Source organism: Colias eurytheme, chromosome 24 (assembly GCF_061535395.1).
Source record: "Colias eurytheme isolate Ceu_HAF_F1 chromosome 24, ilColEury1 Martin Lab GWU primary, whole genome shotgun sequence".
NCBI classification, from domain to species: Eukaryota; Metazoa; Arthropoda; class Insecta; order Lepidoptera; family Pieridae; genus Colias; species Colias eurytheme.
The window spans coordinates 6,121,506-6,134,074 of record NC_143003.1 but is presented as its reverse complement, the minus strand read 5'-3'; the positions used below and the strand labels follow the sequence as shown (position 1 = coordinate 6,134,074).

At 32.5% G+C, this 12,569-nt stretch overlaps 1 protein-coding gene across 1 annotated transcript; it reads left to right on the top strand.

The window, feature by feature from the left end:
* The first annotated feature begins 2,111 nt into the window (after positions 1-2,111).
* LOC149898003 (uncharacterized) lies at positions 2,112-12,508 on the top strand. The gene is made up of 5 exons (XM_090115795.1): positions 2,112-2,249; positions 4,627-4,926; positions 5,545-5,707; positions 10,436-10,670; positions 12,214-12,508. Exons 1-5 carry the CDS (start codon positions 2,169-2,171, stop codon positions 12,329-12,331), a joined length of 897 nt encoding a protein of 298 aa, XP_089971921.1. The 5' UTR covers positions 2,112-2,168; the 3' UTR covers positions 12,332-12,508.
* The last annotated feature ends 61 nt before the right edge of the window (positions 12,509-12,569 follow it).

Sequence of the window (12,569 nt, the reverse complement as noted above, 5' to 3'; positions counted from 1 at the left end):
TTATTAATTATTATTTTTGTTTATTTAATAACAATTAAACCACATCGAATCAGACCCTGAAAAATGAAAGGGTTCTATTCCTGAGCATACTCAAGCGTAAGAGAACAAAATAACCATGAAAATGACACCCATGACGAAAATATGTAAAATTTTCGTCGGCGCCATCTTGGATTTTAGTTTTGACCTCATATTGGTTAATAGCTACCCCAATAACCATGAAAATGACACCCATGACGAAAATGTGTAAAATTTTCGTCGGCGCCATCTTGAATTTTAATTTTGACCTCATATTGTTTAATAGCTACCCCAAAAACCATGAAAATGACACCCATGACGAAAAGATGTAAATTTTTTGTCGGCGCCATCTTGGATTTTAGTTTTGACCTCATATTCGTTAATAGCTACCCCAAAAACCATGAAAATGACACCCATCACGAAAAAAAGTCAAATTTTCATCAGCGCCATCTTGGATTATAGTTTTGACCTCATATTCGTTAATAGCTACCCCAAAAACCATGAAAATGACACCCATGACGAAAAGATGTCAAATTTTCGTCGGCGCCATCTTGGATTTTAGTTTTGACCTCATATTGGTTAATAGCTACCCCAAAAACCACCCACATTTGCAAATGTGTTTGCTACTTAGGAAAAGTTCAGATTTAAAGATATAAGTAGGTAATGTGACGAATTTAATTTATTTCATTCCGACTGTTTCTCGGAATAACATACATTTACTAAGAATTGCATACAATGCCGGTTTTAATATATTGCCGGTAACATAATATTATGTATGATAATAATTCTTAAAAAAGTATTTTATACATTTCTTAAAAAGCTTCGATATTGTATACAATAATACAATTCATATTCAAATTGTTGTAAAATAGTCACACTTTTTTAAGTTGGTTGAATACACTAAAATACTTATAAGGATCGTACCTACTAATAAAAGTAACAAAATGAATTTTTAAAGTTCCCAGTAATCTTCTGGAATCAATTTCAATAAAAATATAAAAATTCACTTCAAAAAAAAAAAAAAACATCCGAGTTTTTTTTTGTTTATTTAATAACAATTAAACCACATCGAATCAGACCCTGAAAAATGAAAGGGTTCTATTCCTGAGCATACTCAAGCGTAAGAGAAAAAAAAAGACTCGATTAGTAAAGTATTTCGGTCGCTATCGTGTTAACAAGAAAAAGGATCCGCACATACAGACACACGGACGTCCAAGACAGAACTTTTTTAAACTGTTTTTTAACTAGTTTAAATAACAAAAATGACATCAAAAATATCATGAACGTTAAAAATAGTGTTTTTTCTTAATATGTGTGTGTATGTATTATCTTACAAGTGCAATGTATGATACATAAAGACATTTTAAGTTTGAAAAATCAGATGTTTTGCGCGAAGCGACAGTAGTACCCACCTCAACGCTTCGCTTATGAGGCGTGCAAAAAATTAATTTAACATTAGAATGTTAGAGCATGTCGATTCCTAGATAAATGATCCCGTTAGATAATGGATGATTCTTAGAGATTTCCTGTAATAAAAATTTGTTGAAAATGTATAGAGTCGCCCTTATTATTACCTTTGCTTCTTTATTTATTATATATATTTTGTCTTTAATCTCATTTGTTGTACTCAATTTAAATCACGGTTAAGTCATTATATAATTAATAGAAAGGTATAAAAATAGTATTTAATTTGCCCAATAATAAAGATGTCAGATATGTTAAATTCAAGTCGTTAATGCAGAATTATCTAAATAGATATGGCCATCTTCATACCGAAAAGGAATCGATATCTGTTGTATTATAATCAGTATATTGATATTCAAATACAAGAAATTTTTGTATTCTATCTTTATATAAATTGAAATTGATAAAAATATATGTAGTTACCAATAATCTGTAAAATATCAATTAACCATTGATACAATATTATCACACTAAATTTAGCAACACGTGATTTCAGAACTCATGAAAAAACCTTACCATATTTAGCACTTCCTAAAACTAAAATACAAGTAAATTAAACCCATATATTCCACCCACGATAAAATAATAGCGACTCCATGGCTCCGAGCTTTAAGGCGCGGTGCCACGGTTGATCGCGGTCACTGGAGCAAAAGCAGTCGCTGGCGCTTGTTCCTCTCAGTCCGAAGACCATGTCCTTAGCAGAAGGTGCGTCGGACACCGAACATAGGCAGGAAGACGAGAAGGTCAAAAATTCGGAGAAGCGCGGTTCGGTAAGTGCATTAACAATAAGAAATTGTTGTTTGAATCGTGTAATTGTGAAAATTGAATTGTGTGTACATTTCAATAATAATTAACTTTCTATTTTAATATTTGCACACCCAAATCCCAATCGATGGGTAGAATGTATTAGCCACAAAATATTGTAATTAAAACATTTATAATTTGTAACTAACTAACTACATTATTGCAACTAAATATAATTTGAATTTTGAATTTGAAAAGAGTCTTATAGTCAGTTTTATAGCATTCAAATGCTACTTTAACATGATATTTTTCCAATTTTTCCAAGTTTTTCTATACAAACTAAATACAAGATTCTGACTCCTTTAGTAATTAACTGATTGATCGTAGTAACAAATGATAGATTTTTTTTCTTTTGCGATTCGTTAAATAAAGCTTTTTTAACAAAAGCTCTGTGATTAGATAAGAAGAAAGACTAGCCTTTTATTTGTATCTTTTGCTTGTTAGTTTGGAATTTGGAAGCTATTATTCGTATCTTGCTTAAAATTGTTATTTAGATATTTCTACAATAAATGAAAAAATCATAGAAATATTTTAATGATTAATTCACTAAATAAATCGAATGAACAATATTATCCTTGATGCTTTTACTGTTGTAACTTAAACATAATAATGTCATCATCATCATCATCAGCCCATATACGTTCCCACTGCTGGGACACGGGGCCTCCTATGAGGGTACGAGCCATAATCCAACATATATTTTATGGATTTATGGAAGTTGATTTTGTATAAATATTTTAGGTAAAAGAAACTTTGTTCATTATAATTTGTTCTCAAATAGTGTCGAATCAGTATTGAACATACACCCTCTTACCTCTAACATCGTCTTAATACCTATTAACTTCAGTTCTCACAATACCAAACAAAAATCGAGCATTTGGTACTATCAAAATAATTGCCAATAAAACCTAAAAGGAGTTAAGAATTACTACTTCTTCGTTGTGGCCTTGTTTAATTGTTAAATTAGCCAATTACAGTGACAATTCATGACTCTATATTTGGAAATTTAATTCGACATCTGTATCCAATTTATATCAAATAGTGATTAGTGCCATTTATCTTGTCCGCCTACAAGCTATTCTAATTATTTGATAAAGTATAATTTTAATCTATTTTCCCAGGCTTTGTTTCAGTTCGAAATTTCTTGTGAATGGAAAGAAAAATATTTTTTTATTTATTTTTATTTTACTTCCATTTTATAGAAATTTTACAATGATTAAGTAAGTACTTAACTGTTGCAATATGATATCGATTCTTGTATCTTTTTCACTGATATTAAATAATTTTCTCTCATTGTTTAATAGAAGATTTTCAGTTAATAGAACAGTCTGGAATATTATCTTAAAAATAATGGATGCATACAGATATGAATAATAAGATATAAGTTAATTGACTTATTGATGGAAGGCAGATTTGTCTCTTTATACTATGGTATTAACCAGCTTGTAATAAAAAAATATAACAATATGGTCATTAAAACTTCAAAAAATAATCGATCCATACAACAAATTGTCGAAGACAATACTCTAATTAAGTACAGTGACATGCGCAGGCGCAGATGAACCGTAACGATCATTCACTATTGTATTCTTATTAGATGCTTTCTGAAGAAACAATTTTATGAATGATTATCTATAAAAATGGGTATGTCGAGGTCGTAGTATTTTCTAGTGAATGGTTACGAAATATGCTTTATAAGGTAAAGGGTGTTCGAAGAAAATGCTTTCTTGGTATTGTAATAAGAAGAAAGTAAATTAAAATTTATGTTATAAAATTTTTGCCGAATAAATAATATATCTGTGGCTGCCACTTTAAACTTGTATATTTTGCCGCGTTTTTTACCTTCTAATTTTATACCTTCAACAAACTTTACTAAATCATGTAGAGTTAGACTTTACATAGGTGAGAAAATTAATAAAAGCAAGTCTCTTGCAATGAAGTATTTTCCAATAGCAATAAATCAAAATCGGTCACACTGTTTTCATGTTTTTTTTTTTAATGAATATACAGATTAGTTTTTTAGTAAAGGACGTGATCTATTGATTTTCCCAATTAACGGAAACCATCATTTTTACAACACCATGTCTTGAAATTATGTAAACTACGAATCTATAAGACAATCAGTTCAAAACAATTATTTCATACTAGCGGTCCGCCCCGGCTTCGCCCGTGGTACATGTTTACGTTTTCTCTACATAAAAACCATCCTCGTACTTCAAAAAATTTAATAAAAAAAGAATTATCGAAATCGGTTCAGCCGTTCTCGAGTTATGCGCTTACCAACACATTTTGCGATTCATTTTTATATATAAGATTCAATTACATAGTAACCATTGTCTCCAGATGTCAGACCAATACTTGTGGAAGGAACAAATCCACACAATGATGAAGGGCGGAGAGAGCGAGTCAGATATATCCGACTCAGAACACTTTCTCACAAAGGGCGCTTTTCTTCTCACTCCATCCCACGGCCTGAGTATGGAAAAGGCATCGACAATTTGCGAAAAAATGGAGTTCAAAGGATGCTTCTCGCTGACGAAAACAGCTACGGGAATATTGTTTAAGTTCTCCAGTGTGGATGACTACCAGATGGTCTTTAAGAAGGGCTTCCACAAGGTTACCGGATCGAGGTTTTATAGAAAGGTAATTTATCTCTTTACGTATGAATGTTACTTCCATGCTTATGTACTTCATTAGGTAAACTTTGATTGGTAAATTGTGAAAATATTGTTTGAATCTCTTCGCCCTTCATCGTAAATTGCTATTACTTTTGATACACTGGCAGGTACTAAAGGTATGCGAATGCGAGTACCTTAAAAAAATTACTCAGTGAAATTCACTCTTATTACATGAAATTGCCAAACTAATATCACATATGTAGAAATTAAGAAAATATATTCTGTAATCTTATTAATTAAAGCAAAAGTTTTGACTTAATTTAACATCTATTAAAACATAAAGAGGTATACATAGCAATAGTGCTCCTATTGTAATTTCGGCGACTTAGTATTTTTTTTAAACTTACTCTACCGAGCATGAATGATTAAGTAAGTACTTAACTGTTGCAATATGATATCGATTCATATATTATATTATTTCATATATATTATTTTGCAGTCTGAAATTTTTTTACGACATATTCCAATTATGTATATGTATACGTTCTATGTAGTAAGTATTTACTAAGTATACTCACTCTAAAATTGCCTAGCACAGAACTTTAAGAATTAAACCAATTAAAAATAAACTCCCTTCTTCCAGATCGCCATACCTTGCCGGCCGCAAAAGACATTCACGATCTACGTCTACGACATCCCAGATGAGATCCCGGAGGAGGATGTCCGTCACGCTCTGTACAAATACACTTCGGTGGTAGAAGTTGTACGTTTGCACTATGCTGGCTCACCGAGAGAAGGGAATACGGGTAGGTATGCTTGGTTCTTAATTACTAGAGCAGTTTTGATTTTATTTTGTGAAGACGCATTTTAGAAAGACGGTTAAAGCTTCATAATACTGCTATCGTTGTGAATGCTTCTACCTCATCAGGCAACCTATCTGATGAGTTGTTCTGATCTTTTAGTGTATTATAATTTATAAAAGACAAATAAAGTTTTTAGTTGAAACTACACATTATATCTATATTTATATTATAAAGGCGAAAGTTTGTAAGGATGTATGGATGTATGGATATTTGTTACTTTTTCACGTAAAAACTACTGAACCGATTACAATGAAATTTAGCACACATATAGAGGGTAACTTGGATTAACACATAGGATAGTTTTTATCCCGGAAATCCCGCGGGAACGGGAACGCGTATTTCCAAACTATACATAGCCAGAACGCAACCATAGGAAACTGCTCGTGTATACTTTGTAATGCTGTTTTTAAGTTTGTTATTACAAAATATACACGAATTTTGCGTACTGATCGTGTATACTTTGTAACGCGGATGCATGCTTCTTCGTTCCAAACTATACACGATCAGTACGCAAAATATAACTAAATATACCTACTACACCACTTACGCTTGAGTGAAATAAAAAATATTATATAGGTAATCAAAGACTTGTACAGCTATATATATCTATCTATACTTTTATTCTTCTTGATTATTATTGATTCAGTAGAATATGGAATAAAAATATTATTAGGTAAGCTTAGGAAAATAAATAGGTAACAGATAAGGGTACCTATGGGTAAGGTTAGGTTCGTGTTTTTTTTAACTACAGAAAAATAGGAGCCCCGCGAAGCGGGGCTCCGTCGCCTCGCAGCCGTCTTCTTCTGGACTTATTAGATTCTTACATTTTAGCACTTATGCCAATTGTAAGTCGTGCAGTATAGTGCATATAGGAACGAAGATATAAGCATCCTCGATACAAAAAATATACGATTAGTACGCAACATTACGTATACACATGCATTGTAATAATAGATTTAAAAACAGCAATACAATAATATAAACGCGAGCAATGGAAAGACGGCGCGCTTACCCGTAACATACACGATTAGTCCGCATGCGTACTGGCGCTGTATATTTTGGAGCTCTATTCTTACTTACTTCACTACAAAGTATACGCGAGTATTTGCGTACTGCTGTTGTATAGATTGGAAGAACTTTGTAAAAAAGTTATTTCCAAACTATACGTGATTAGTTTCACACCGTTGCGTGCTGGCCTTGTATAGTTTGGAAAGACGCAACGGGAACTATGCGGGTTTTCCTTTGCAAACGCGGGCGAAGCCGCGGGCGGAAATCTAGTTATGTATATTATATCTACTAGTAGTTTTATCAACAACGATGAAGAACAAATTTAACACTAGCTTCCGCCCACGACTCCGTCCGCGCGGTAAAATTAAGAAAAATTAAGATTTTTTTTTCTACGTATTTTTTCGGGGTAAAAAGTATCCTATATTATGTCCAGGATAATAAGGTATAATTATACCAAGTTTCATCGAAATCGAACCGTTAGTTTTCACGTGATGCCTTCACATACAGACAGACAGACAGACAGACAGACAAAAATTTTTTTAATCACATATTTGGGTTTGGTATCGATCCAGTAACACCCCCTGCTATTTATTTTTTCAATATTTTCAATGTACAGAATTGACCCTTCTACAGATTTATTATATATGTATAGATTTGCATAATATAGAACTGCATTTAAATAATTACACCACCTTTATTAGATATTATAAATTATAATGAGTTTTAATAGCTGTAAGTTACGGAAGGATCAGTCAATCTACGACATCAGTTCATGCAGAAAGTAGGCAATTAATGCTATTTTATTAATTACTACCTTCTATTGTCAACGTTACAAGCAATCATGAGTGAATTAAAAAAATATTTCAGTATAATTTTCCTTGTACTACATTGTTGCGTTTTGAAACTTGTGAAAATTACTTCGAGATTTTCCGATATTGAGATAGGTCCAATCTACTTTAATTAAAGATCTTATTAAAGATGTTAACAATAATGTAAATGTTAATTAGAGTTTGTATTTCCGTGCTCAGATTTCTTATCTTTGTAATGAATGCAGACAAAATAATAGAAAAATTAAAAGACAATATAATTCTTAATAATTCTATAATATAAAAATGAATCACAAAATGTGTTGGTACCTAAGCGCATAACTCGAGAACGGCTGGCCTGATTTCGTTACCTAATTCTTTTTTTATAATAATCCTTGAAGTACGAGGATGGTTTTTATGGAGACAATTTTTTTTTTTTTTTTTTTTTTTTTTTTATGCAATAGGAGGCAACAGAGCAGACGCGTCACCTGGTGGTAAGTGCTCCACGTCGCCCATATGTACGCACAGTGTAAAAAATGTAAAAATGTACCTACCACGGGCGAAGCCGGGGCGGACCGCTAGTTCTTAATATATATAAATCTCGTGTCACAATGTTTGTCCTCAATGGACTCCTAAACCACTTAACCGATTATAATAAAATTCGCACACCATGTGCAGTTCGATCCAACTTGAGAGATAGTTTAAACATGTAGGTACCACGGGCGTAGCCGGGGCGGACCGCTAGTACACTATGAAAACTGAAGTCTTTCAGTCTTTCCTTATGCAGCGATTTTGTTTATTTTGTAAGGAAGAATGACTGATGTAATTGTATCGTTTTCCTATACTATGTAAATTAAGTTAATATCTAAACAAATTTCCGAGGTTTCGAAATTTGCATATATGATAGGTACTACCTAGTTTATATAATACTAGCAATGCCCTGCGGTTTCACCCGCATAGATAGCGATATCGTTACAGTGAAAAGTCTACTATAGGTCGGACTATAGGTTTAATTTTTAATCACATGAAAATCACCTTTACCCCGTCCCGCACTACGGCCTTTTTTTTTTAGTGGGGAAATCTTCCAAAGATACCCACGGCCCCCGGGGAAGGAGCCGTGGGTTATGTCGGATTCCTACCGAGTACCGACCAAAACCCCACTGTGTTCCGTCAAGACGCATATTGGTAGAATTCCTCCGTGACCCCCGCACTACGGCCTGCTCGAACAGTATACCTACTATTTTCTGTAGATTGACACTTTTAAAAATTCGTTATATCTTTTGAATGGAATATCCAATTCTTTTCATTTAAAAAGTATTTTGCTGGTATTGAAACAGTCTATAATAAAACATCATTTAATGGGATAAGGATTAATATATGTGTATGGATAACATGGTTTGATTACTGTCGGCACTTCTATTTACTTTGAAAACGTAAAAAAGTTGTTGTAGTAACATAACTACTGAAGATGGACATATGGTATCGCGGACTTTCTTGTAGATATTGATCCATTCTATAATACCGTAGAACATTTTTTTGTTCTATCTTCAATAGATTCCGCAGCGCACGCGATGACAGAAGTTTTATTGAGGATTTTTTTACACCTTGGGTTACATTATTGCATTTTTGGTAAGGATCTCTAATTTTTTTGAAAATGCAATATAGCCTTTGTTGCTCAGTAAAGATGCAGCTTTCTAATGGTGAAAGAATTTTTGAAATCGGTCCAGTAGTTTTTGCGTGAAAACCATACATACATACATACATACTTACAAACTTTTCCTCTTTATAATATTAGTATAGATTGTGTTAGTAATCAGCTATAGGTAATAAAACTATGTGGGTACCTAAATTTTAAATACGTTCAAATTTTCCGAAAATTACCCTGTAGAGTGTACACAATAAAGCTATTAAAGTAATTAAACACTTCTCTATTCTCTTCATAAGTTTTCCAGTTGTTATCGGAACGCGGCTTGATCGATTTAAAATTAGGCAGGTCTTTAACTTTTTTTATAGTCCTAAGTAATAAGGCAGAGTCCTAGTCCTGGCAAAACAACGTTTGAAAATAAACCTACATTACACGTTTTAAAAAATTGATGTAGAGAAAAGAGAGAGGAGCACCTTTCTCTACATTATTTTTTTTTATGCCAGCAGGCATTTCTTAAAATATTAGATGATTCTTTAAAATTAGGCTTCATTAATTGATTCAAAAATATTTCCCGATGTTTCCGATGCGTTTCTTTTTATATTTACTTTTTCTACATTGAGCTGTTTTTTCATTTTAAACAGTGTAAATATAAATAGTTCGGTTATGAATCGACTAAAAATATGCGACCTGCATTTTTTAATTTAGTAATATCTGGTACTTTTCTTGTCTCTTTAAGTTCCTTCCACCATCTTCATCTTTAGGTATCACTATTAGGTATTATTAGGTACCACTGACTTGTGGTTTTTGAATAATTATCCTTATAAATGCGTTTTGAATTGACATCAATTACTTGCACTTTTCCCATTTGAATAACTCGATGTAAATGAACGTTTAGTGTTGAAATTGTTGATTTTTCCTTAAATTCATTATGCACATAGATTAGCAACTAGCTTCCGAATCAGTGGTAATTTGAAGAAATAATAAATATACTTAGTTAAAAAATACGCTAGGATAATCTCCTGAAATTGTTGTATTGTCACCGATCCTTGATAAGTGTTCAAAGTTTGTCTGTCTGTCAAATCCAGTCTGAAGGAGTCGGTTTACTAACAAACATAGAAACTTACATACTTACTTAACTTACTTATAAACATACAGGGGAAGCTAAAAAGCGTGTGCAACACTACATGTAAATGTTTACATGACATATTACAGGAACATCCACCCCAAAACCGTCGGAGAAGTCACCTCGTGCCATCACCACAATAGATGGCGAGCTGGTGAGCAGCATGGTGCCGAAGGAAGCCTCTAGCGTGATTCGTGTGACCCTCGCCAATATAGAGGAGGCTAATATACTGCTGCAGAATGGTCTGGACTTCTATGGCGCTACGTACTTCCCGACGGAGCTGGGAACTCCAGCCCAGGCAGCTAAAATGATTAAACCTAGCAGGTAATGTACTCACTACATAGTATAACCATGTACAAGTAATAGTCGCTTTCTCTTTCCCCTATGTTCCTATGTATGCTTAAATCTTTAAAACTTTAGATAGAGTGATTCAAAAGGAAGGTTTTAGTATACAATTTAATATATTTTAGGCAAAGTAACGGGCGGAAAGCTAGCATGTTACTGACACGAAAGTTTGTAAGATGTTTGTTAATCTTTCACGTAAAAACTACTAGACAGATTTGGATGAAACTTTACCGCATTAAAGGTTAAATATCAGAATAATACATGCACGCAGGTTCGTACGCGGGTGAAACCGGGCGGCACAGCTGGTATATAATACTATTGCAATAGTGAACACAGATAATTTCAGTATTGCGTATCTACCCGCAAAATAACAGGCAGCTTACACATAATAAGTACATACAATTTCCTTTCCATTTTCTTATTTTAATCTACATAAAAGAGCTATTTTAGCAACGTTTGCCTGTTTGCGAAAGCATTATACCTATTTGTCTTGCAAATATAATTAATCATACTGTGAATGTGATGTGGAAATGACGATAAATGAAAAAATTTAGAATTCAGAAGTTATTCAAATGTTTTTAGGTAGGTGCATCGCCCTAGACAACAATTGATTTTGAATTTTAAGATATGTACCTAGATAAAAATAATCAATAAATGAATTTCTTTTATGATAGTGAAATTGAAAATGTTTTATCGATAATACTTTAAGACTGCTATAAAGTTAAATTTGATAAAAAATTCTGGATTTAATTATAATGAATTAACTATTGAATTAATTAATTAATTTATTTAAAAAATCTCACATTATGTAAAACTGTTTATAGATATTAATGTAAAAAGTGATAAATCAAAATCAGTAGAAAGTGTTTTATTAAATGCATTAGCAAGAAAATAAACTATAACAGAATCAATTTGTACAAAATCGTCTTCAAATAGTATATCAGTAGAAACAAGAGTTTATCTGAAAACCTTTTGTTTGAAACCTGAATACTAGATTAAGTATCTATTTTCAGCACACTATCTTTGATTAAACACACCTATAATGAATTAGATACATTTACAAACAGTGGAATTATTCATGACATAGATTTAACAAGAAACTACATTTCCAATTGTATTTTGTATACTTTTGCAATCTATACTTTAATATAATTACTAAGCTTAAGAGTTTGTTTGTTGTTTGAACGTGCTAATCTCAGGAACTACTGATCCGATTCGAAAAATTCTTTCGGTGTTAGATAGCCCATTTATCGAGAAAGGCTATAATAATCACGCTTACTACAATATGAGCAGAGCAACGCGGATAAACCGCGGGGCACAGCTAGTATGTAATATTTTTGATACTTTTAGTGTTAACTAACGTTTTACTTTAGTGATAGATTTTTTCACACATCACACTTCGTAGTCACAAAACAGTCAATAGTTTCTTAGTACTTTGTAAACCTACACGTATTTAGATCTTTTCACACAGCACCCTCACCTTATAGAAAAAATTCTTCTTTCACAGAGTCTATGCTTCCAGGGTGACTGGAGGTACAGTGTCTGCGCGTGTGAGGGACCTCTTACCAGTTTTCGACCAACAAGGCTTTGCAAAATTCGCCCCGCCAGCGTCTAGATTAGTGAAGCCTAGATCTAAGTAAAAACGACCAAAACGACATTGCATTTTTTTCTGAGCGAAAAAAATTTTCATTAAGTAACAAGATTTTTTTTAACCACGTGTCATTAATAATCAAGAAATTTTAATAAAAATATTTTTTTTCTGTATTAATAAATATCCCTTTATATTTATTTTTTATATGTTTGTACCAGTTTGCATTTGTTATCAACAAAAATGCTTATTGATTGTTACTAATATGTGCCATTTTGTAATAATTTAAT